This window comes from Uloborus diversus, chromosome 5, assembly GCF_026930045.1.
Source record: "Uloborus diversus isolate 005 chromosome 5, Udiv.v.3.1, whole genome shotgun sequence".
In the NCBI taxonomy this organism is placed as follows: Eukaryota; Metazoa; Arthropoda; class Arachnida; order Araneae; family Uloboridae; genus Uloborus; species Uloborus diversus.
The window spans coordinates 75,164,660-75,187,628 of NC_072735.1; the positions used below are offsets into that span (position 1 = coordinate 75,164,660).

At 34.4% G+C, this 22,969-nt stretch overlaps 1 protein-coding gene across 1 annotated transcript; it reads left to right on the forward strand.

The window, feature by feature from the left end:
- Positions 1-9,380: 9,380 nt before the first annotated feature.
- On the forward strand, positions 9,381-10,587 carry LOC129222976 (protein fem-1 homolog A-A-like). Its single transcript, XM_054857538.1, has 3 exons — positions 9,381-9,660; positions 10,066-10,496; positions 10,555-10,587. The coding sequence occupies exons 1-3, from the start codon at positions 9,381-9,383 to the stop codon at positions 10,585-10,587; spliced, it is 744 nt and encodes a 247-aa protein (XP_054713513.1).
- The last annotated feature ends 12,382 nt before the right edge of the window (positions 10,588-22,969 follow it).

Genomic DNA, 22,969 nt, shown 5'->3' on the forward strand with positions numbered 1-22,969 from the left:
GCGCGTTTACCCTTTCGTAACTGGCGACGAAATGTATATTATGTCTCACCAAACTACATTCCCACCGAGTGTGTTGGTTGCAGCTCAATTTATTCTTGATGCATACATTTTTTTTTTTTTTTTGTGACAAAATGTATTTCAATCTTTGAAGACAGTTCGCTCCCAACAATTCAGATTTTGAGCTCAAAATTTAAGATTAAGTCCAAGCAATGGAAAACATTTAACGAGATTAAAAAATAGCGGTAAAAAATAGTTGTTCGTTACTCCATTCATTCCTGCCGAGTTTGTTGGTAGCAGCTCAATTTGTTCTTGATGCCTAAATTTTCTTGTGACAAAGTGTATTTCAACTTCTGAACACAGTGCAGTTTGCACGACTCTTAATCACTCCCAATGATTCTGATTTTGAGCTGAAAATTCAAGTTTAAGTCCAAGCATTAGAAAACATTTAATGAGATTCAAAAATAGCGGTAAAAAATAGTTGTTCGTTGCTCCAAAGTCCAAAGCGCCCTCTATCGACATTTTTTAAACTACATCTTCAAAATTTATCTTCAAAACAAATACTGATAAAACGAAAAATTTCAGCGAAAACCGCAAACGAATCGACCAATTTTTCCGTTTTTTATAATCATTTGATGTTTTGGAATTGTATTGTTTGTTCAGATATGTAATATCCCCCCTTAAAGTTTTTCGAGTTAAAGTTAAAAGAGTTCAGAAACACCCTGTATATATGTATGTAACTTAGTTTTAAAATAAAAGAATTTTTTAAATCTGAGGGGAAAAAAAACCTTCGTATTGATTGGGAGAATAATACGATGGCAAAAGCAAAGCCGATTTTGATTTTCATTTAAATTTAGCAATTAAATTAAAAACCTGAAGAAATAACAACTCTTATGATTTTGTCAGTATTAATATTAAAAACAAAGATTTCTTCTTGATATCATGATCATAGTATGGTAATTACTTCAAGACGATGAGTCAAGGGAGCTAAGACATTACTGACGGCTTTCTCTTTGCTTGTAGGGTTGTTTATTTTACGCAGCATGGAGCGTGCGAAAGGAAAATTTATGCTACGTAAAATAAACAACTTCAGAGACAAAGCAATCTTAGGAATCTTATCCTGTAGTTAATAAGTTAAGATTTAATAATTTGACGTTGAGGAAAAAAAGATGCACAAATATGCTGCAGTGTGTAATCGCACCTCATTAATTTTACTTTTTTCTAACAGATGATTGGCGAAAAATGCATAGATGATTAGTGTACTTCATTTTGCAATGCAAAAAAAAGTCTTCATTTTTATCAAATTCCTTGATTAATAAAGTTCCCCGACTTTTCATTGAACTGTCGCCACCCTGTCTAGTTACTTAAACTCAGTGGAAAAACAGCCCATGGGAGCGACCGGAGGTTCTGAGGTGTAAGACGACTCTCCTGGTTAGGTGATCAACTGAACGCGGAACCCAAAGGGTTTACTTCCCAAGCACACTTTGCGCTTATTTTATCGACCCACTGAAAAAACGAAAGGCTCAGGCGACTGTACCTCGTCCTGGAATTAAATCAAAGTCTTCGCCGAGAAGCGCTGTCACTGAGCGACTGAGCTTCAAATTTATTTACTTACCCCAAATAAAGTGTATAATACGGTGGGTCGATTTTAACTTTTATTTTTAATCGTTGTTATAAGTTGTGTATTGGCATCAAATGTTCGTGTAAAAATCTTTTTGGAAATCAAAATATATTTAGATCCCCTGCCAGCACCTTAAAGTTTCGCCGTATTTTCAAAAATTGCCATTAAAAAAAATTTTTATTTCTTATGTATAGTTTTTTTTTAATCGCTTGTGGTTAAAATGGTTGTGTATTGACATCTTAATGTTCGTTTTAAAACTTTTTTGGTAGTTAAACTTAGCCTCCTCCCCCCCCCCCCTCCGAGAGATTCCCAAAGTTACGCCAATTATGTAAAAATGGAGTTTTTTTAAAAACATTTTTTTTATTTCTTATGTATTATTTTTTAATCGCCGAATTGTACATAGTTGAATAGTGAGACCCTTTGTTTGTGAACAAAATAATTACTATATCATTACTTAAAACCCCCGCCAGGTCTTTGAAATTTGCGTCATTTTCTATTTTTCTTAGCTCTTACTGCTTAATTTTCACTGCCGGTGACAGATGGTGCGATTGCGCACAATATAATTGTTTTTCTTATTCTGTGATGTAACGAAACTATTTCCATCACCCACACCCCAGTCTCACAAATCGGCCTGTTCATGGCCTTTATGCAAGCAAATATGAACCGTATAGAAATCGATATGTACTGGATTCAAGCGATATGTTCTTGACACAAAATCATTATCCACCAAACCTTCAGGTAAGCTATCTCAAGCAAAATAACTTACACTAGCAAACACAGTCACTGCGTTTATATATTTGTACAAAAGAGCCATTATGTTAAATCGACTGAATTATTGTCGAATACATTGTGAAAGTGTATGCATAAGTTTGCTTTCTCACTAAACTTGAGTCTTCATGCACAGCTGATGCACAGCATCTTTGGGAAGCTGTCCACTACTCATGATATCTTAATGATGACCTGAAATTAGTAGTTGATCTTGTTGTTCAAAAGGAATAGCTTTTATGGTCATCCAAAAAACCTGCTGATTACCATGAGCAACGACACACTATCCTCGGAAAAATTAGGCCACAGAACAATCCTGAACACCCCAACTTTTTCTAATGAAAAGCTGTTGGAGATTTGTCATTTCATCTCTCAGTTTTCAAAGCAAAAGACTGTACAGAATCGATCAATTGGCAAGATCGTGTAGGGGAGTGTGGGGCGAAGTGAAATGGTTAAGATCACTTACTTTTTTCAAACTGAACAAATTGGAAATTTGTTTTGAAAATTATGGTACATAAAGAAAGAACACTATATTTAATAATAAAACTTGCATTGAAACATATATATATATATATATATATATATTTTTTTTTTTTTTTTTTTTGACAGTAAATGTGTACTTTTAAAAAAAGGTGGAAAATTTTCTCTTCTTCTTTTCATGGGGCAAAGTGAAAAATAAAATATTTTTCTAAGGAAATCTTTTCTATTCTATTGTTGAACATATTTTTGATCGAATAAATGAGTAAATAAAAGAATGAATGAAGAAATGAAAATAAAATGAAACAATAAACGAATAAATATATATATATATATATAAATAAGTTAATACATGAGAAAAATTAAATGAATGAATAAAATAGCGAGAGGAGAAAAAAATAAGTGAATGAATGAACAAATAATGGAATTTTTAAATGAAAGAATGTAACTGGAATAACTAATTAACTAATACGTAAATGATTTTATAACAGATTGAAAAAGTAAATGAAATGGACTATATTTCACTTTGCCCCATCCACTTTGTCCCGCATGCACTTGACTAACTGTACAAAGCATTTGAAATACAAATAATCTTAATATTAAGCAAATAAACACTGCACCGTATATTAGTAGGTCTCAGTTAATATTTAAAATATTAATAACAACTTTATCAATTAATAATAACGAAAATAATTTTTGACTTACAACAAAGTATTACAAGATGTGTATCAATTGTTGAAAATGGCTTGCATTATCAGAGACTTTGATTTTCAGAGGTAATTTTTTCTTGACTGGAATAGACTACATGTGTTACTACATAGTTAAAATATTCCTAGGCAGGTCCCGCTAAAAGCAGAATAAATATTTGAACATTTCACTTTGCTCCGCTATTTCACTTTGTCCCATATTCTCCTACCCTCCACTGTCCTTGTACCTAATGCAAAACTTGAGAAGATGGTTAAAACGAGTGACATTATTGAAAGTGAGAAAATTGGAATGCACACAAGAGGTCGGAAGAATAGTTCGGTTTGTGGGGCAGAAGCATCAATCGTCATCTGTTTGTGGAGCACGGTTAGTGGCAGAAGCACCTTCACCTGTTTGTGGAGCAGCAAGTCGTGATGGCTTTATACGCACAACCTTGGCGTCTCGAAAACTAATGCCAAAATTCGAAAACAAATCAAAAAGCAGTATAAAGTTTAAAATTTTTATACTACAAAAAAACCCTATTGTGTCTAAATTTTTGTTCTGGGGAGGGCGCTATGGTGAAGTTCGAATGCAGCCACCATGGGCGCCCATATAGGGGAAAGGGGCAAGTAGGGAGGGCTTTAAAATTTGAACTTTCTTGCTTTTAGTACTTTTTTCTTTGCAAAAATATAAAAATGTTTCTTTACCAGCCATTAATGAAGAAGTTATTAAAAACGTCAAATTTTAATAACTCAAATCTGTACTGAAAACGGTTTTCATGGGGAAAATATCCTGCTAAACTATAGGGAAACTGTCTGATCCCCCCCCTTAAAACTTTGCATATGGGCGCCCATGGCAGCCACCTCCTCGAGGGGAATTCTACGTTACTTTCTGCTAATTTCGAGAAAACAATCTAAGAGCTGCTGTAAAACAGCGACGTCTTCTGGTGCTTTTCTCTTTTACGCTTTAGTTTTAATTCGAAGAATTATTTAGTGTTATTATAGGAAAAGAAAATGTAAAAATGGCTTTAATTAAAAAAAGTGTTCAATAAAAATTTTACTTTAAAAGATCAAAATAATAATAACTATGCAAATATTCCAAATTTTTTCGGTCGAGTGGTGGTGGGATGGGGGGGGGGGGAGAGTGGCTTAAATATCGTACGATATCAATACATTTTTTTCATGTGCAAAAGTCTTGCTGGACAACCGTTTTCACCACAGATGATTTAAAAAAATATGCGTAAAAAATTTAAATAATTAGAAATAACTGTCAATTTTTACATATTTGGCGAAACTTTAAGGGCATGACTGGGGTCTAAATATGTTTGTATTACCAAACCTTTTTTTTTTTTTTTTTGCACGAACACTAGGTGTCAAAGAACTTTTTCCCACCACAGGCGGTTAAAAAAAATTACTCATAAGATTTTTTTTTTTTTTTTTTTGAATGTCAATTTTAACATATTTGGCGAAACTTCAAAGGGCTGGCGAGAGATCTAAATATTTTGTAATTTCCAAAAAACATTTACACGAACATTTGATGCCAATACACAACTTTTCCCACTATAGGCGATTTCAATTTTTTAAAAAAAATTTAAACTCAACCCACCCTAGTGTACATGTTTTAATGAAAACAACTAATAATAAATTATTTTTAAATGAAAAAAGAACCGACTTCAAAAAACAAAGAGCAACTAAAAAGTAAAAAATAATTGGTCATACTTACATACGATTTCCTTCCCAAACTTATAAATGAGGCCCCTAGTTTCAAAACCGAATACTTGCAAAAAATTCGATTTTCTTTTTTTTTTTTTTTTTTTTTGTTAATCTTGTAGAGAATCATAAGGCCTATTTGCCTGCTCAATATTAGGTTCAAAAACCGCTTCTTTCCCCCTTGAAATGGGGCGGGAAGGTCTGCCTCAGTTTCAAAACCGGACTTTTACGTCTTCTGTAAAATTTGGTTTTCTACAAGTATCCGGTTTTGAAACTAGGGGCCTCAAATCAAATTTATTTTACAATTCCAGTACAAAAATCAACTAAATTAAACACCAAATTATAAAATAAACACTGGTTTTAACTACTATACGATGAATTATTTTAATACTTAACTAATTACATACGATCCCGTAACTTTTAATAACCTTTTGAAGTCGGGGGCCTCCTATAAACTACTACCTAATGCAAGTGACAACACACCGAATCCTGAGTTGAACACTATTTCAACTGAACGCGAAATTAGTCTTGAAATCTAAACCTACTCAGTTACGTTAGGAGGGCCTCGACTTCAAAAGGTTATTAAAAATTAAGAGATCGTATATTATTAGTTAGGTATTAAAATAATTCATCGTATAGTAATTAAAATCAGTGTTTATTTTATAATTGGGTGCTTAGTTTAGTTGATTTTTGTACTGGAATTGTAAAAAAAATCGATTTAGAGTTTTAGGACGGAAATCGTATGTAAGTATGACCAATTATTTTTTTACTTTTTAGTTCCTCTTTGTTTTTTGAAGTCGGTTCTTTTTTATGTAAAAATTATTTATTTTTCGCTTTTTAGTGGTGTAAATATAAAATAAGTACGTAGGGTAGAGTATGATACATGACGGAGAGGCCAGGGCCGCGGAGAGCCAAGCCGGGCCCCCCACTCCGAAAAAAAAAAAAGAAGAAAAAAAAGAAAGGAAGAAAAAGAAGAGGAAAAAGGCCAAAACTGCTTTCTAGAAAATAATTAACTCTATAAAGTGCCACCTTAGTTAATACCATAAGAGTAAATATTATTTTATTTTTACGTTTCTGCTTATTCGCAGTTTTTTTCCCCCTTTTTATTTCTTCCTTTCTTTCTTTCTTTTTTCTTTTTTGCACCAGTGTCGCCCCCCCCCCCTCAAGGCCGGGCCCCTAGTTTCCGACTAGGCCTGACATGGCCTCTCGTCGGGCCTGGGAGAGGCCTCAGCCCTCAGCACAGGAGTCTAAAAACAGCTAAGACAAGCACAATAGAGAAAGAAACAGAGCACAGCGTCTCGGAGACTTCCGAAGACTGGAGAAAGGCGCAATTATTTGCGCTTATCTATTTATTATCAAATGCGCAATTATTTACAATGAAAATTGTCTTCATCATCATTTCGATTTTATGAAAGTATGTTTCCGAAAGCAAATGCACGAGTCACTAAAAAAACAACAGAAATCGCTTTAAACTTTGCCAATAAAATTTGATGCGTTTCTTCGATTTTTCAAGGATTTATCTTCAGATACTGACCTGATGACCACGGGATCACCTAGAAAGTATTTCTTTTCAAACAAACAAACAAACAAAAAAAAACAAAAAAAAAGAATTTTCCAAATCGGTCTATCGAGTTATAGGGGGACATACATAAAAAGATTCCGACGAATTGAGAACATCTTTTTTGAAGTCGGTTAACAAAAAAAAAAAAAACTCTTAAAGCTCGTAAAATTTTATACGATTGGCACTAAAAACTAATCTTTGTTCCTCTCCCAGGATTTATTTGTGTGCTAATTTTATTCGAACCATTTAAATATTAAGGGGTTCCAGAACTAATTTACATTTCACATTAATACGTGTCACATAACTCGTGATAAAAGTCACATTTCTCTTCACTTGGCCCCGTTATAGATCAACACCACACTAGAAACAGAGTAGCTACTGTGATATTGCATGCATTGAAGATCAAAATACTACTAGAGCAATAATACAAAATGGATTTCCTGTTAACCTCAGAGAAGCTTTTATTCGAAGTTTGCGATATAACTACTAATAATTAATACAGGGGCGATAATTAAGGGCGGTGCGCAAGGGCGTACCCCCTAAATTTTGCGAAGACTCCCCCAAAGCAAGAGCCTCCCTAAAAAGGGAAAATACCCCTCAAAACACCTCCCCAGTCCAGGGGTGTCCACCCCTAAGAGCAAAGGCGCATCACACCTAAATATCGTGATGATCCCCCATAAGCAAGCCCCCTCCCCCCCCCCAAAAAAAAAAAGCGCTTAGATCATTGAGACAATGCTCTGAGAAAAAAAAAGTGAAAAATACCACTCAAAACAACCCCTTTAAAAATTTCAATGTCGCAGTCTGAGCCACAACCCCCCCCCCCGCCCCAGGAGGGCGTTCCTGAGGTAATTGAAAAAAAAATGCGTGAAAAGCGTTGAGGGAAAATTGTTTTGTTCCTTTATTACTGCTAAATTAAAACTGAAATGTGAAAAAGAAAAGAAAGATCCAAAGCATTATAATTTCCCCCTACCTAACCTGTGGGAGTTTGTTTTATACAATTTTTTTTTTCCTTCTTGTAAAAAATTATGCTCGGGCCCCCCTGGGAGACAGAACAACTTTTCCTTTAATAAACGGTGAAACGATTGTTTTCAAAAGAAAAATATCAAATTAAAAGAAAAGTAAAACAAACACGAAAGGAGAAGAAAAACAAAACTAATGAAATGCATAATGTACATCTTTATCTTTCATAATTGGTTATAAATAACTCAAATGACTCATGTTTTATTAGCATCAATCCATTCATCACATGAGACAGATATCCTAACACAAATACATGATTCAGGTTTTTGGGTGTGATTTAGAAAAGTTGTGGATTTTATTTACTGACAGAGTAATTCATTTAAATATAATGCTGCAACTTTTAAATAAATCTATTCTTTAGATATACGGATTTTCCTTTATTTAACTAGTAGGATCAGATTAATTTTAATTTTTTTTAATTGCACAAGAAGGCAGTGGCGTAGCTAGACCCGACTTTCGGGGGGGGTTACTTCTTTTATATATATATATATATATATATATATATATATATATATATATATATATATATATATATATATATATATATATATATATATATATATATATATATAATATATATATATATGTATAATCGCATGGAATTTTTTCCTTTTCTTCTTTTTTTTTCTTTCACTTCTCTCTTCTTTTTCTCTTTTTTTTTTTTGAGACTAACTTTTCGGGGGGGGTTTTGTCCCCAAAACCCCCCCCTTAGCTACGCCCCTGCAAGAAGGTGAGATTTAATTAGAAATGAGATGTTGCGTGAAAGCGAGTGAAATGAAAAAAGAGAATTTTCACGAGTCCATTTTAATTTGAGTTATGATGGTTTTCGCTTTGCTCTTCATCATAAGTGTACAGAATCAATCATGTGTTCACTTTCAAGGTCAGCCAACTCTGAATTCCAATTTTAAAACACAGACTTGTGATTCGATTCCACCCGGCTTGGAAGAATATTGATGCATGTCGTAAATTCTAGCTCTTGATTTGAATTAAATAGTAGTTGTTTTTAATGACATGCAATTCTTTCACACCAAGGTTGAAAGAGATACATGTTTGTCGCAACTTCTAGCTCATATTTTGTTTGAACTGTGTATACGTTATATATTTTTTTTTTAATTATGCGACTTTGCATTCAGCTGTGAGACACTTCTCTAGCACGGGTAGTCAGTACTATTAAAACGAAGGAACAAATATTACTTTGAAACGTGATCGTCGTGAACTGCTAGCTGTGTTTCAGTGCAGTGCAAGAAACCAAGGAATTAATATGACTTTGAAACGTGATCATCGTGAACTGTAAGTCATCTTCAGTACAGTGGGACTAACGAAAGAGCTAATAGACTTTGAAACGTAATTGTCTTGCACTGTAAGCTGTCTTCGGTACAGTAGGATAAACCAAGGAACTATGTCGTCGTGAACCATGAACCGTTGGAAACGTGGTCGTCGTAAACTGTAAGTTGTCTTCATAACGAATGAACTAAAGACTTTGAAACCCCGTAATTATCTTGAACTAAGCTGTTTTCAGTAGAGTGGGATTAAGCAAGAAACTAATATGCCTTTGAAACGCCAACGTCGTGCAGTGTCGCTTGATGACATAAGCGACCTGAAATCACAGAAGGAGTTGATATTTAATGAACTTTTGACTGAGTGCGAAATAAGTGACACATTATCTTTTATAATACGGGTGAAACTCCAGAGATTTCCTCTTGAAGTCAGAAGGGAGATCGTTTCAAGGCGTGATTGCGCTCCTTTATTCGCAGCTTGTGGGCACGGCCACCTTGAAACTGTGAAATACCTCATCAAACAATGCGACGCTGATATAGAAAAAAGAGGTACGTGGCCATTAGAAGTCCTTCGAGGTCGTCCTTCGCATTATTCCGCTAATACCAACTTGTGGTGGGCTTGTCTGAAAGGAAGATATGATGTCGTAAAATGTTTGGTAGAACTTGGAGCGGACGTTAACTGTGTGACATTAGGTAGAAAAGATACTTGTCTTTTAACAGCTTGTTCAATTTCACATTATGAAATAGTTGTTTATTTAGTACAAAATAATGCTGATATATCGAAACCAAACATAAATGGAGTCACTTGTTTAATGAACTCATTGGGCAGTGTGCCTATATGTCAGTTTCTTATTGACCATGGTGCCGAGTTAAATGCTCAAGACAACGAGTTTAAAACAGCGCTGCATTATGCAATTGAAGGACATAATTTAGAAATTGCAAAACTTCTTTTAGAGAATGGTGCGGACCCTGTTCTAAAAAATAAGCACGCTGATGATGCATTACAGACGGCTTGCTTCTGCAATAATAAGGGTGCATTTGAATATTTGATTGAAAAATATACTTATTCTAAAGAACGAATTGCTGAAGCATATGAACTGATGGGTTCTACTGTTCTTGAAGAGAGTGGCAATATAAGAGAGGCTTTAAGTCATTGGCGAACAGCTCTTTCACTCAGGAATGAGGATCCAAACAACTACTTGGTGAAGAAAGCAATTCCACAAAAAGCATCTAACCCGAAAGTGACAGAATTCACTTCCGAGAAGGAATTAGATATTTTCGCATTGGACATGGACGCCATGAAAATGCAATCTCTCCTCGTGCGAGAGAGAATTTTGGGTCCATTCCACAAGAACACGATTTCGAGTTTAAGAAATCTCTGGGAAGTTTATATTCAGCATTTTAAACTTCAAAAATGTGTGGATCTTTTTCCATATTTCTTAGAGCTCTGCTTTGAGGGACCATTACGCACAGTGACTTTTTCAGTTCAAATTTTAGTGGAATGTTTTTTTTAACTTTTATGTTAAACATAGAAATGGAACTTTGAGAAAAACATATGCAGTTTTCGGATGCATATAAACTGATTCTGTTATTGGTTTCCAAAATTGCTTTATATAAGGAAGCTTCAAACATGGCACCAACTCGTAAGAAACATCAATTTTGTTTTGGTGAGCTGTTGAAAGTTTTTTCTTATCTTCTTTATATTATGTACGTTATTCCTAAAACTTCACAAGAAACTGCAGCATTGAAACAAATTTTGCACCAGGTATTATGCATCGATCCTCGAACACTTTCTAATGACACAATACTTGCATTTTGTAGTCTCAAGACGCATTTGGATGCGATATAATCACAATATGTATACTACTTTTCCTGATGCTAAAGTAGCTGAACTCCTATTTGCAGTGCGGTGCCAACGTCAAAGCTGTGAATATTTGCTTAAATACTCCTTTACACTCAGCTGCTGAGGCACGCAATTACAAGCCAGCTGTTTTCAAAGCTCTTTTGAGGCACGGGGCCCATGCAGATCAGAAGAACAGAGATGGAAAGACTCCTTTTGATATGGTGAAAGAAATAGCTAAATTTCCTCTGAATCCTTTTAGATACACCACATTAAAATGCCTGGCAGCTCGAAAATTAATGGAAAAACGAGTTCCTTTTTCTGGTAAAGTTCCTGCAGAGATTGAAAGCTTTATAAAAATTCACTGATTGAATTTTCCGTTTTAGCGTTCTTATTAAGCTACAGAGCACTGATTAATTACGGAGTTGTGAACGTAAGTGATTTTTATGTAAAATTAAAGACTTTGTTCAAGTGATTAATTTTATCAATAAAACTATACTGGTAATCAGTTTTTTGGATTTATTAATAATAAAGATGCTTATTTTTATTACTTGATTGATTCACAACCGTGCTTTCCATTATGTAATTATCAATAAAGTTAATGAGCAATTTTTGTTCCTATTGGATGTGATACTAGTTAACTATATGTTAAGCTTAAATAGAATAATAGGAATTAATTTTTTTGGATGTATGAATGATACAGGGGTGCAAGTGGACTCAAGTAAATTTTTCTGAAGACAGTGTGAAATTTCGGGAAACTATGAGGAAGCTCCCCCCCCCCCGGTAAAAACTTTTCAAATATGCATCCAAGTATCAATGAAATCATTTTTAAAAAATATCTTTTTTTTTCTTTTTGAATAATTTTTCAGTTTTAAAATGTGTTGTCAGCCCAAAATTTTCGGAATTTTCGGATCACAAACACCTTTGTTATAAAGATACTATTTTTATAAATTGATTGATACACAACCGTGCTTTCCATTATGTAATCTTTACTTTAAAAAAAAAGTTGAAAGTCTCTCTGTCTGGATATCTGGATCTCTGAGACGCGCATAGCGCCTAGAACGTTTGGCCGATTTTCATGAAATTTGGCACAAATTTAGTTTGTAGCATGCGGGTGTGCAACTCGAAGCGATTTTTCGAAAATTCAATTTGTTATCCCAATTTTAAGAACATTTTCCCGAGCAAATTATCATAAGATGGACGACTAAATTACCAAGTTATCATAACGTGGAACCGTAACATGGGCAAGCCAATTGGCGAGAAATTCACCATACATTTTTACTTCCTTTCACAAAAAAAGGAAGTATTGTATTCGCGAAAAAACTTTCACTCAAAAATCGTCCTTAATTTCCATTTTGCTCACCCTCGAATGAATGTTGAGTTTATTTTACCCGACCACACGTGGATATATGCTTAGGAACGTACAGACACCCGAAATATCCATTTTGACGATCCCCGAGTTAATTACAACGAGTTTTCTCGTGACGTCTGTATGTACGTATGTATGTGCGTATATATGTCGCATAACGCAAGAACGGAATGTCCTTTTTGGTTGCATTCGGATGCTCCAAAGGGGGTCTTTTGCCCCTTTTTGGGGGTAAATCATTGTTAATTTTGATGTAAACTCAAGTGGTGTTATAATTTGGCGGACACTTGGCAACATATCGCCAGTCTTTTGATCGCCAACTTGGCGACAAATTTGGCGGTTTTTTTAATTTTTTAAATCTGGTTTCAATTTGGCCGCTGTTGGTGATATTTAGAGAGTAAACTATTGAATCACATTAAAACTGCCAATAATGAGAAAATGACATTAAATTGGAGTAAACGGAAGTCGTGTGATGCACGCATCAGCTCGTTTTGTAAATATAAAAGCGAACCAAAAGACCTTTTAATTTTCTACTACGGGCAAAGCCGGGTGGGTACCACTAGTTAACAATAAAGTTAGTTATCAATTTTAGCCCTATAGGATATGATACTGGTTAACTATATGTTAAGCTTAAATAGAATAATAGGAATGAGTAAAGACAAAGTAAAGAGTTATCCACTTTGCTACTTTGGTTTAGTAACACAGAAAAAATGTTTAATGAATAAATGGCTAGTTTTATTCATTTAAAGATTATTAGATATTTAATAACAACTGTCAACTACTAGGTGAGAAAATATTTTTCAAAAGTAAAGCCTACAAAATTTGTCGCCTGTCCAAGTTGACCACCTACGACAGATGCAGAATCAGTCTTATAACATACAGTAAACTCCCGATTAATCGTCTCTCGAATTATCTGGTCTTTTCACACTTTTTTTTTTTTTTTTTTTGACGGTGATGACTTTCAACAAACCGACATTTTTGTGAAAATGTTTGATGCGTTCTACTATTGTAGCCATTAAATGTTTTTACTTCCTTTTACAAACGAGCTGATGTGTGAATCACATGACTTCCTTTTACTCCAATTTAATGTCATTTCCCCATTACTGGCAATTTTAATGTGATTCAATAGTTTACCCTCTCTTTCACCAACAGTGGCCAAATAGAAAAATTTAAAAAAAAATCGCCAAGTTTTTTGGCGAAGAAGACAGGCGATATATCGCCAAATGTCCACCAAATTATAACACCGCATGAGTTTACACCGAAATTAGCAATGATTCCCCCCCCAAAAGGGTCAAAAGATCCCTTTAGAAACACCCGAATGCTACCAAAAAGGGAGGTGCACAACTAGACTCCACTAGGAGTCTCCGTACCAAATTTCAACTTTCTAGGACATACCGTTCTTGAGTTATGCGACATAAATACGCACATACATACTAACGTACATACAGACGTCACGAGAAAACTCGTTTTAACTAAAATCTCAATATTCATTCAAGAGTGAGTAAAATGGAAATTAAGGTCGATTTTTGAGTAAAAATTTTGTCGCGAATACAATACTTCCTTTTTTGTAAAAGGAAGTAAAAAAAACGAAGTCATATTTTGGTATAATTCTCTACATAGTCTAATATTTTCGAGGGCCCCAGAAACTAGAGGGCCCTAAGGAGGGTTTTATAGGCCAAATAGCTAATCAGATCCGGATGTTCGCTCTTAGAAGAAAAAAAAATCGTCGCCAAGTTGGCGAAAAAACTTGGCGACCAAAAGCTTGGCGATACGTCACCAAGTGTTTACCAAATTATAACACCACTTAAGTTTGCATTGATATTAACAATGATTTCCCCCCAAAAAGGTGCAAAAGACCCCCTTAGGAACATCCGAAAGCAACCAAAAGGGGAGGTGCACAACTAGACCCCACTACGAGTCTATGTACCAAATTTCAACATTCTAGGACATACCATTTTTGAGTTATGCGAGATACATACGCACACGCACATACGCACATACACACATACGCACATACATACAGACGTCACGAGAAAAGTCGTTGTAATTACCTCGGTGATGGTCAAAATGGATATTTCGCGTGTCTATACATTCTTAGGCACTTTTCCGCATGTGGTCGAATCGAAAAAAAAACTCAACATTCATTTGGGGGTGAGCAAAATGGAAATTAAGGGCGATTTTTGAGTGAAAATTTTTTCGCGAATACAATACTTCCTTTTTTGTAAAAGGAAGTAAAAAGGAAGTATTGTATTCGCGAAAAAAAATTCACTCAAAAGTCTGCCTTAATTTCCATTTTGCTCACACCAGAATGAATGTTGAGTTTATTTTTCAACCCGACCATACGTGGATATATGCCTAGGAACGTACAGACACCCGAAATATCCATTTTGACGATCCCCGAGTTAATTACAACGAATTTTCTCCTGACGTCTGTATGTACGTATGTATGTGCGTATGTATGTCGCATAACTCAAGAAAGGAATGTCCTAGAAAGTTGAAATTTGATACTTAGACTCCTAGTGGGGTCTAATTGTGCACCTACCTTTTTGGTCGCATTCGGATGCTCCAAAGGGGGTCTTTTGCCCCTTTTTGGGGGTAAATCATTGTTAATTTCGATGTAAACTCAAGTGATGTTATAATTTGGCGAACACTTGGCTATATATCGCCAGTCTTTTGGTCGCCAACTCGGGCGACAAATTTGGCGGATTTTTTTTTTTTTTTTTAATCTGGTTTCAATTTGGCCACTGTTGGTGATATTTTGAGAGTAAACTATTGAATCACATTAAAACTGCCAATAATGAGAAAAATACATTAAATTGGAGTAAAAGGAAGTCATGTGATGCACACATCAGCTCGTTTAAACCTATGATTGTGCATGGCCCCACTCAATGCGCTGCGTGTTATTCATATTTTTTAGCTATTATATACACTAGTATCGTTTCCTATGTATTATTCGGATTATCTGCAATTTTCGCTTATCCGCGGTTACTGTGTCACCTACTGCGCAGATAATCGGGAGTTTACTGTATAAGTATATCCATGTGTACCCACCTGGGGGGGGGGGGCATAGCGCAAACTGCGCCATTGAAATATTTAGGGAGGTGTTGGAATTTGTTTTTAATTTTTGGAGGAGAAGGAGGAGGACTCTCAATTTGGGGAGCTTTGTGGTAGTTGGGGGGGGGGGGGGGGAGGTCTACGCCTTTGCTCTTAAGGGTGCTCTTCACTGAGAGTCTGAAAGATTCGGATCTAATGTTAACCTACGGGGAAAGTTGAATGTTATTTTACAAAATTCCTTTGAAGTTTTCGGGTCAATTTTTTTTCTGAGTATTTTTCAAGCATATGTCTGTGTATTTTAGTTTTTACTTTTTTGATACGTCCACTCTTCGATTTTTTAAAATTCGTGAAAAAATGAATTTCTTCGAAAACGAGGTACTGTTCGACCTTTCGCTCTGTAAAAAAGCTGCAAATCGTGCTATCGAAATTTTAAGAACGCCCCAACATGCAAAATATTTCCAGCTCTCTTTTGAGACTAAGTTTGAAATGATGCGACCATTTCTAAAAAATATCGGAGTTCCAACCATCTGAAATATTTTCGAAAAAGCTCAATTTATCTACTAAGCCACGCCTCCCACCAGTCCGTCCTTTCTTGAGGGGAAAAACCGGGTGAGGTGTATAAGATTTACAATCATTAGCGCAAACGACCGTTTCCATTTACTACTCCCCTCTTTTCCGGAGGCAATTTTCAATGAAGGAATGAATGAGTGCTTTTGAAAGTGAATCCACATGCTTGGAAACATCTTCACGATTTGATTTGTGGTCAGAAAGGATATAGTTTTTAAAGAGTGCTTCTGAGATAATTCTTGTGAATTCTTGTGCTAAATGACCTCCTGAATCCAAATATGACCACCTTTTCCCATTCAAACGTCCCGCTTTTTTGGAAATGTCGCCTGCAATTTTTTTCAGTTTTTGACAGTTTCATAGCCATTATTTTTATTTGGAGGGGAAGGGATCGTTATATTATGCATTAATACTTTTCTGAGGGGCTAGAGAGGTGCTAAGTTAGTACGCAAGAACATATGGAGGAAATTGGTTAACTCATGGGGGGTATTACGACTTATTATATTTTTAAAATCATCAAAAACCATCCTTTTTTCTAGGGGTTTGTTTTACAATTTTTTCCCTTATTTTTTGGCATGAAACCAGAGTATAGGACTCACACCTATAAACCCTATATCCGAAAAAAAAAAAAAAAAATTTCACGTTGTAAATTTTTTAAAAAAAAAGGAAGTATCGCATTTTGCGTAAAGTTGCATCGCAGACCTTCAGTGAAGAACCTTTCCGTGTTTCTCAAATTAATTCACGGATATAATTAAGATTAAAATGATCTTAAGTATGCTTATAAATATAGCATTAATGAATATTTCTATTTCTGGGGATGCACTACCCCCATTACCTTTTCACTACATCAAGAAGGCATAAACAATGGAGCTGGTGCATCCAAAGAAAGATAAATATGTATATTAATGCTACTTCATAAGCAAATTTAAGGGTGCTTTTCACTGAGAGTCTGAAAGCCTACGGATCCAATGTTAACCTGCGGGGAAAGTTGGATGAAGGTTTTACAAATTCCTTTGAAGTTTTCATATAAATTTTTTCCCGAGTATTTTTCAAGCCTCTATCTGTGTCGTGTACTTTTTGCTTTTTTGAAATATACATTCTTTGATTGTTTAAAATTCGAGAAAAAATGAATTTCGTTGAAAAAGGTGGTAGGTACTGTTTGACATTTTGCTCCATAAAAAATCTGGCAAAATATTTCCAGCACTCTTTTGAGACTTTGCTCGAAATAATGCGACCATTTCAAAAAAAAAAAAAAAAAAATAACGGGGTCCAAAACCGTATTCCCAGATACTTACTAGATATTTGGAATCTATTTTTGTCTATATTATACTATGTTACTACAAATGTAAACGCATAAAATGCTTTCCACAGCTCAAAAAAACATTTTTGAAAAATAATTTCTCGAGCCAAACTCGTAAAAAATTCTTTACGAGGTATGTACACCATTGATCATGTAATTCATAATACAGTGAAATCCAGTAACAATGAACTTCAAAATCGGGACTAAAAACTTATTTGGTTGAAACGGGTATTTCGTTATACTGATATACGTTGTAACAGGATTTCACTGAATTTTTCTTCTGAAAACTTTCTAAGAGAGAAAAATGATACATACCTGCATTTCTTTAAAGCATGAATGAGTATAAAAAAAATTGTTTTAAAGCAGGGGTGGGTTCCCAGGGTCGTGACCCCAAATGGGGTCGTGTAGCATTTCTTATTCGGTCGAAACATTATTCCTACTACAGTATAGTTGGGGGTGGATCGAATCTAACATAGCAGTTTTGTAATGTAGCATCTAACGTAGCTTTCACAATGTTGCCAGGTTAGGTCCATACCTAGCGATACTTTTACTGACATGTAGGCTACGGGATCACAGGTCCTTTACTTGGACAAAAAAGGGTCGCAACGTGCAAAAGATTGGGAACCACTGGTTTAAATTTACAGATAATTAGAGAACTGATGGGGGAAGGGGGAGCAACTGACCATTTTGTTTTTAAACTGGATGAATACACAATGTTCTAAGAATCTTTCGGTAGTCGTGTTACACTGAAATTTTCATAAGCTCAGACAAATAATTTGTCTGACGTCTAAAACATTTCCCTGAAACCTAAGGTTTTTCAATTTTAGCCAGTCTTTATCAATATATATTTGTGTGTATGCACTGTGCAGTCGCGCCTGTTCATAGTGAAGTCTACACTCTTAATTCAAAAGAGCGAAAAAAATAACTCTTAAAAAGAGTGAAATCTATTGCGGGTGCATCATTCATTCTTTCTGAGTGCTAGCTTTATCGAAAAAAGACGCTTTACGAAAAAACCAAGACTAAAACTTTTCTTTATTCGCGTGAAATTCGGAAACACTCCTTTGATGAGCGAAATATAAAAACATTCTTTAAAAGAAGGACTCAAAAACATTTTCATTGGTTCGATTCTGTCACGTGATTTTGTTTAGGGAGAATCTTCCATACCTCCACGTTAGGCTTACCCAACGTTGGTCGCGAGTACCAAGTGGATGTCGCTATCTGAATGTCTTCATTTAATGAATTTAAAACAATATTTGTTGCCGAATGAGGTTTCTGAAGGAAGTGCACACAAAAACTGCATGGTAAGTGCGAAGAATTTTCTTTTTTATTAAAACTTGTAACTGTTAATATTTCTTGAACTGCTCGTATGTCATTACAAATCATCCACGTGCAATGTTACGGCGAACGTTTTGTAACTTTTTCTTCCAAATGAATGAAACTTTCATCAACAATTTTTGTTTCGGTCATCGAATCAAAAATAGGACATTTGAAACAGTCGTTACCATCTTTGGTGTGTGTGTGTGTACTGTATATATATTTTAGGCAGGTGTTACAGACCCGACCATGCGCAAATCTATAGGTCGGATACCGAATCCGCTCCCGATGGTCGGAGCTCCAACCACTGCGTATATTTTAAATTAATCAAATATTGTGTGTATAATAAACTTTAAAGAGTATCATAAACTTTGTACAATGCACTCATTCATATGTGTAACATCCAATTCATTAATTAAGTAAGTGTCCTGACGGGGAGGGGGTGGAAAATTCTCTACATACCCTTGCTTGGAGGGGGGGGGTTAGATCCATTCTTACTAATATTTTCCAAGCCGATATTTTATATTAGAAATCCGCGGTCAAGTGGTTTGGCAAATATTCTATTTCATTTGCTTCAGGAAGGTAAAAGTATGTATTATAGGATGAGCTGTTTTGTGTTTCAAAGAATGAAACGGGTAAAATATAATAAAAGAATCGCTCTGTGTTTTGCATGTCTTATTTTTAATTAGTATCGCATCATATACAAAAATTATTTGTCGAAAAAATATTCGGTCTAGATTCCTTACAGTAAACATTTCTTTACTGAAAAAGGTTTTGAAAAAATAATAATGATAGTTAATTTAAGAACGATCCCAGTGATGTAATATTTGTTATTTTATTATTGTGAAGAAAAAAAATAATCTTACGTAAGATGGGGGGGGGGAACCTTACATACCCTTACATAGGGGGAAGGGAGGGTCAAAAATATTGCCAAAATTGTCCTTACGTAATTAATGAATGGCCCCGAAGAAACAAAATTGAATTCAAACGTATCTTATCATAATTTATGAGTGACTTTTTAAATTAATTTGAACTGAGGTAACTTTTAAAACATTATTAATGTTAAAAGGCACACCGAGAATATCAATATAGAGTTTCGAAATTTTAAATCTATTTATTTGGAACTGTGTGGGTTTGTTTAATTTTATTTTAATCTTTAAATTCGGAACTGTACGTAATATTGCACGTGGGTGATTTGTAACGATATACAAGTAGTTCAAGAAATATTACCAGTTAAAGTTTTAATAAATTAGAAAAGTCTTCGTACTTACCATACAGTTTTTGTGCAACCTCTTCGGAAACACTAAAAACAGTTTTTTTCCCCACACTTTTTTAACCTAATTTTTTTTTTTTTTTTCAAATGAAATAACAATTTTAAAAACAGTTTTAAATTCAAATACACAGCATAAGCACATGAAAACACATTTAAAAAACAATTTCACCAAATGAGAGTGAAATGATTTTATCTATTTTATTCTAAAAAAGAGTGAAATAGCGGCTTTCCAAAACGGAAAGCAGTCACTCATTTAGGATATTAATTTAGTCTAAAAAAGAGTGGAAAACACTTATCAAAAGGGAGAGAAATTAGCTTATCCAAACGGAGTGAAAATAACCGCTCCGCAAAAGGAATGAAATTCACTCCTATAATAAAAGTGCGTTTTCGAAACTGTAAAGGAGTGAAAATTTACTCAGTCTGAGTTAAAATCGCTGGAATTGTTTAAGAGAGTAAGGAACCGAATAACAATTTCGTTTATAGCCTCAATTTCGCTATAAAAAAGGTAAACAACAAGAAGGGAACTGAACCATAAATACAATATATACGGCTTGAATATTAGTACAAAAAACCAAATTTCTAGTTGAATTTTAATTCAAAGTGTCAAAGGTCAAAGTTTTTTAATATCCTGGATAAAAAAACAAATACATAGCCACAAGTTTTCAATCAAGCAATGCATTTTCTACACTTATATTTAACATCTTTAACATGTGCTTTTAAGACGTTGTTTTTGACTTTATCTATTTCTTGCACAAAGCTCATGCTTTTTAAAGTGCATATTTTATTTACAATTTACACATTTAAAAATTGAAGATATTTTGGAGCACCCGATTTAAAATGGTGTTAAAGCTTCATTGAAACATTATCATTACTTAATATTATTCATAAATGGGGGGAAAACATTCAAAAAATAAATTAATACCAAACAGAAAAGAAAGAAACATTTAGCATCCAGCCCATAGCTTTCACTTGAATTTTGACGTCTTGAATTTAAATTATGTTTTTCACAATCACGAATTGTGGTAGAACAATACTCGTTGGGTTTCTTATTTCTACAAATGGTTCCTATCCGAATTATATTTGTAAAAGTCATGATTTAAATACAAGACGTCTACATTCAAATGAATTCCAGGGGCTGGATGCTGGACGTTGTTGACTGAATGCTGTTTTTGTCTGAAAAGTATTGTAGAAAATCGAGAGGGTCGGGAATAAGTAAAGTCGATGGCGGGGACATGAACTTCACCGCCCAGGAGGAGGGACATGATCGCGAAGACACGTGGAACAGACGAGTTTGCATTAAAAGCATAGAAAAATAAAGTCGAAAGAACATCAACTATACGGACAAGTGAAAACAATAACCAACTGTGGTCGCTCAAAAAAAGAATATATTTGGTCTTGGTCAAGCAATAATAAGGTATTCGAGGGCGAATGATTGGTATTAGTCTCACGCAACTTTGCGCACATCTCTCAACTTTTGTTGATTTTAAATGTTAACATTTATTAACATAGAAATTACACTATTTTAATGTACAAACATGCAAATTAAATTACACTTGTTTCGGGGTTACTAAGAACATCTTTATCAATAGAGATAGATACATGTGTTTCTGTCTTTTACATCATTCAAAAAGCTTTTATTGGGCCTGACAGATTTCTCGTCCACGTTCTAGAGTTATTTGAGTTACACTAATTTTGCTAACAGTTTAAAATTTCCCCGGGAAGTCGAGAAGAGATCAAAAAAAGAAAAATTAGAAAAATTAGAGCAATAAATGTTAGTACACTCAACAATTTATAAATTCTGCTTCATGAATACTTTTATACAAAAAGAAAAAAATGAAATTGAAATATTTTTAAATTTAAAGGATAGTATACTAATGTGTGTGATTTGCAAATGTCGGATTATATTTTCAATTCTGATATTTTTTTCTGAATATAAATTACGTATGTAAGACATTGTTCACGTTCTTACGAGCAAACAATTGACGTAAGTAGGGAATATTCCACGTAATTGTTACGATTGTTTGCAATAATTTGCATCAATGAAAGCTTGATTGAGTGCAGCTATCAAGTTTAGGACTTCGTTTGCACGAAGCTGTCAACATTGTGTGGTAATAAAGATGTTTCATTTAATTTCGAAATGCGAGCATGAATGAATTTTCTGAAAATTGTGATTTTAGCCGTTGCTTTTCTCACCATAGTATCCGCAGAAAGGAAAGCATTTCTGATTATTGTTATTGTTACTATTTTGAATCGCAGAAAGCAATGCATAACTAATGTAACCAAAAATTGAAAACCATTAGAAAAAAAAAGACCTGAGAAGAAAAAAAAAATCAAAAAAAGTTTTAAAAAGTTATTCTATTCCTCCTAACATTTTGCATTTGAATAAGTCGAAGTACATTGTTCCAAGTGTACTACAAGTAAACTGCAGCTTGTATTTTTAATTTAAGTACATTATTGCAAGTAATTCCCTGTTGCTCGTGTAATTCCACCCACGAAATGTATTTTCAAATGTTCTCAAACATCATATAACTGCGTGCTTCGAAAATACACTTCAATAAAAGACTTACCAAATACTTATTATTATAGCCTGTTGCACTTTTCCTCTGATGCGTAAAATATTATTTATTATTAATATTATTATTATTATTATTATTATTATTATTGAAAAAGAATTTCAAATTTAAGAAGTATATTAATCATTTAGTCTTGTGTATGCTGCTCTAGTCACCACGCTGATTATCTATGTTTTTGCGGGATGATTTGTTTACTGATAGTAAATAAATGCAGCCCTGCGCATGATGAATCACCGGAAAAATATAAATAAATATCTAAAACATTAATTGATTAATTAACAAAAATGTCAGTTCAGCGTTGCATATCCTCCATCGAATTGCAGAAGTATTCCTCTTTCGACCATATATACATATATATATATACTTATAATAGCGGGATCGTTCCCCCCCCCCCCCCTCTTTGAAATGTAACCATATCCTAATATGAAATTGTTTTCTGATTACGACATTTCTGCCGTCCTCCCAATAATTAAAAACAAAATCAGCATCGTTCCACCTCTTGACTGTAAATATCCGATAACCGATATGTAATCATCCCTCCTCACCCCTCATCCTTTTTTTTCGGGACTACACC

Coding starts and splice junctions, on each gene's coding strand:
- LOC129222976 (XM_054857538.1), top strand. CDS start 9,381: ATGCCTTTGAAACGCCAACGTCGTGCAGTGTCGCTTGATGACATAAGC. Junction 9,661..10,065: donor CGCTGATATAGAAAAAAGAG/GTACGTGGCCAT, acceptor AACTTCTTTTAG/AGAATGGTGCGGACCCTGTT. Junction 10,497..10,554: donor GTTTAAGAAATCTCTGGGAA/GTTTATATTCAG, acceptor CATATTTCTTAG/AGCTCTGCTTTGAGGGACCA.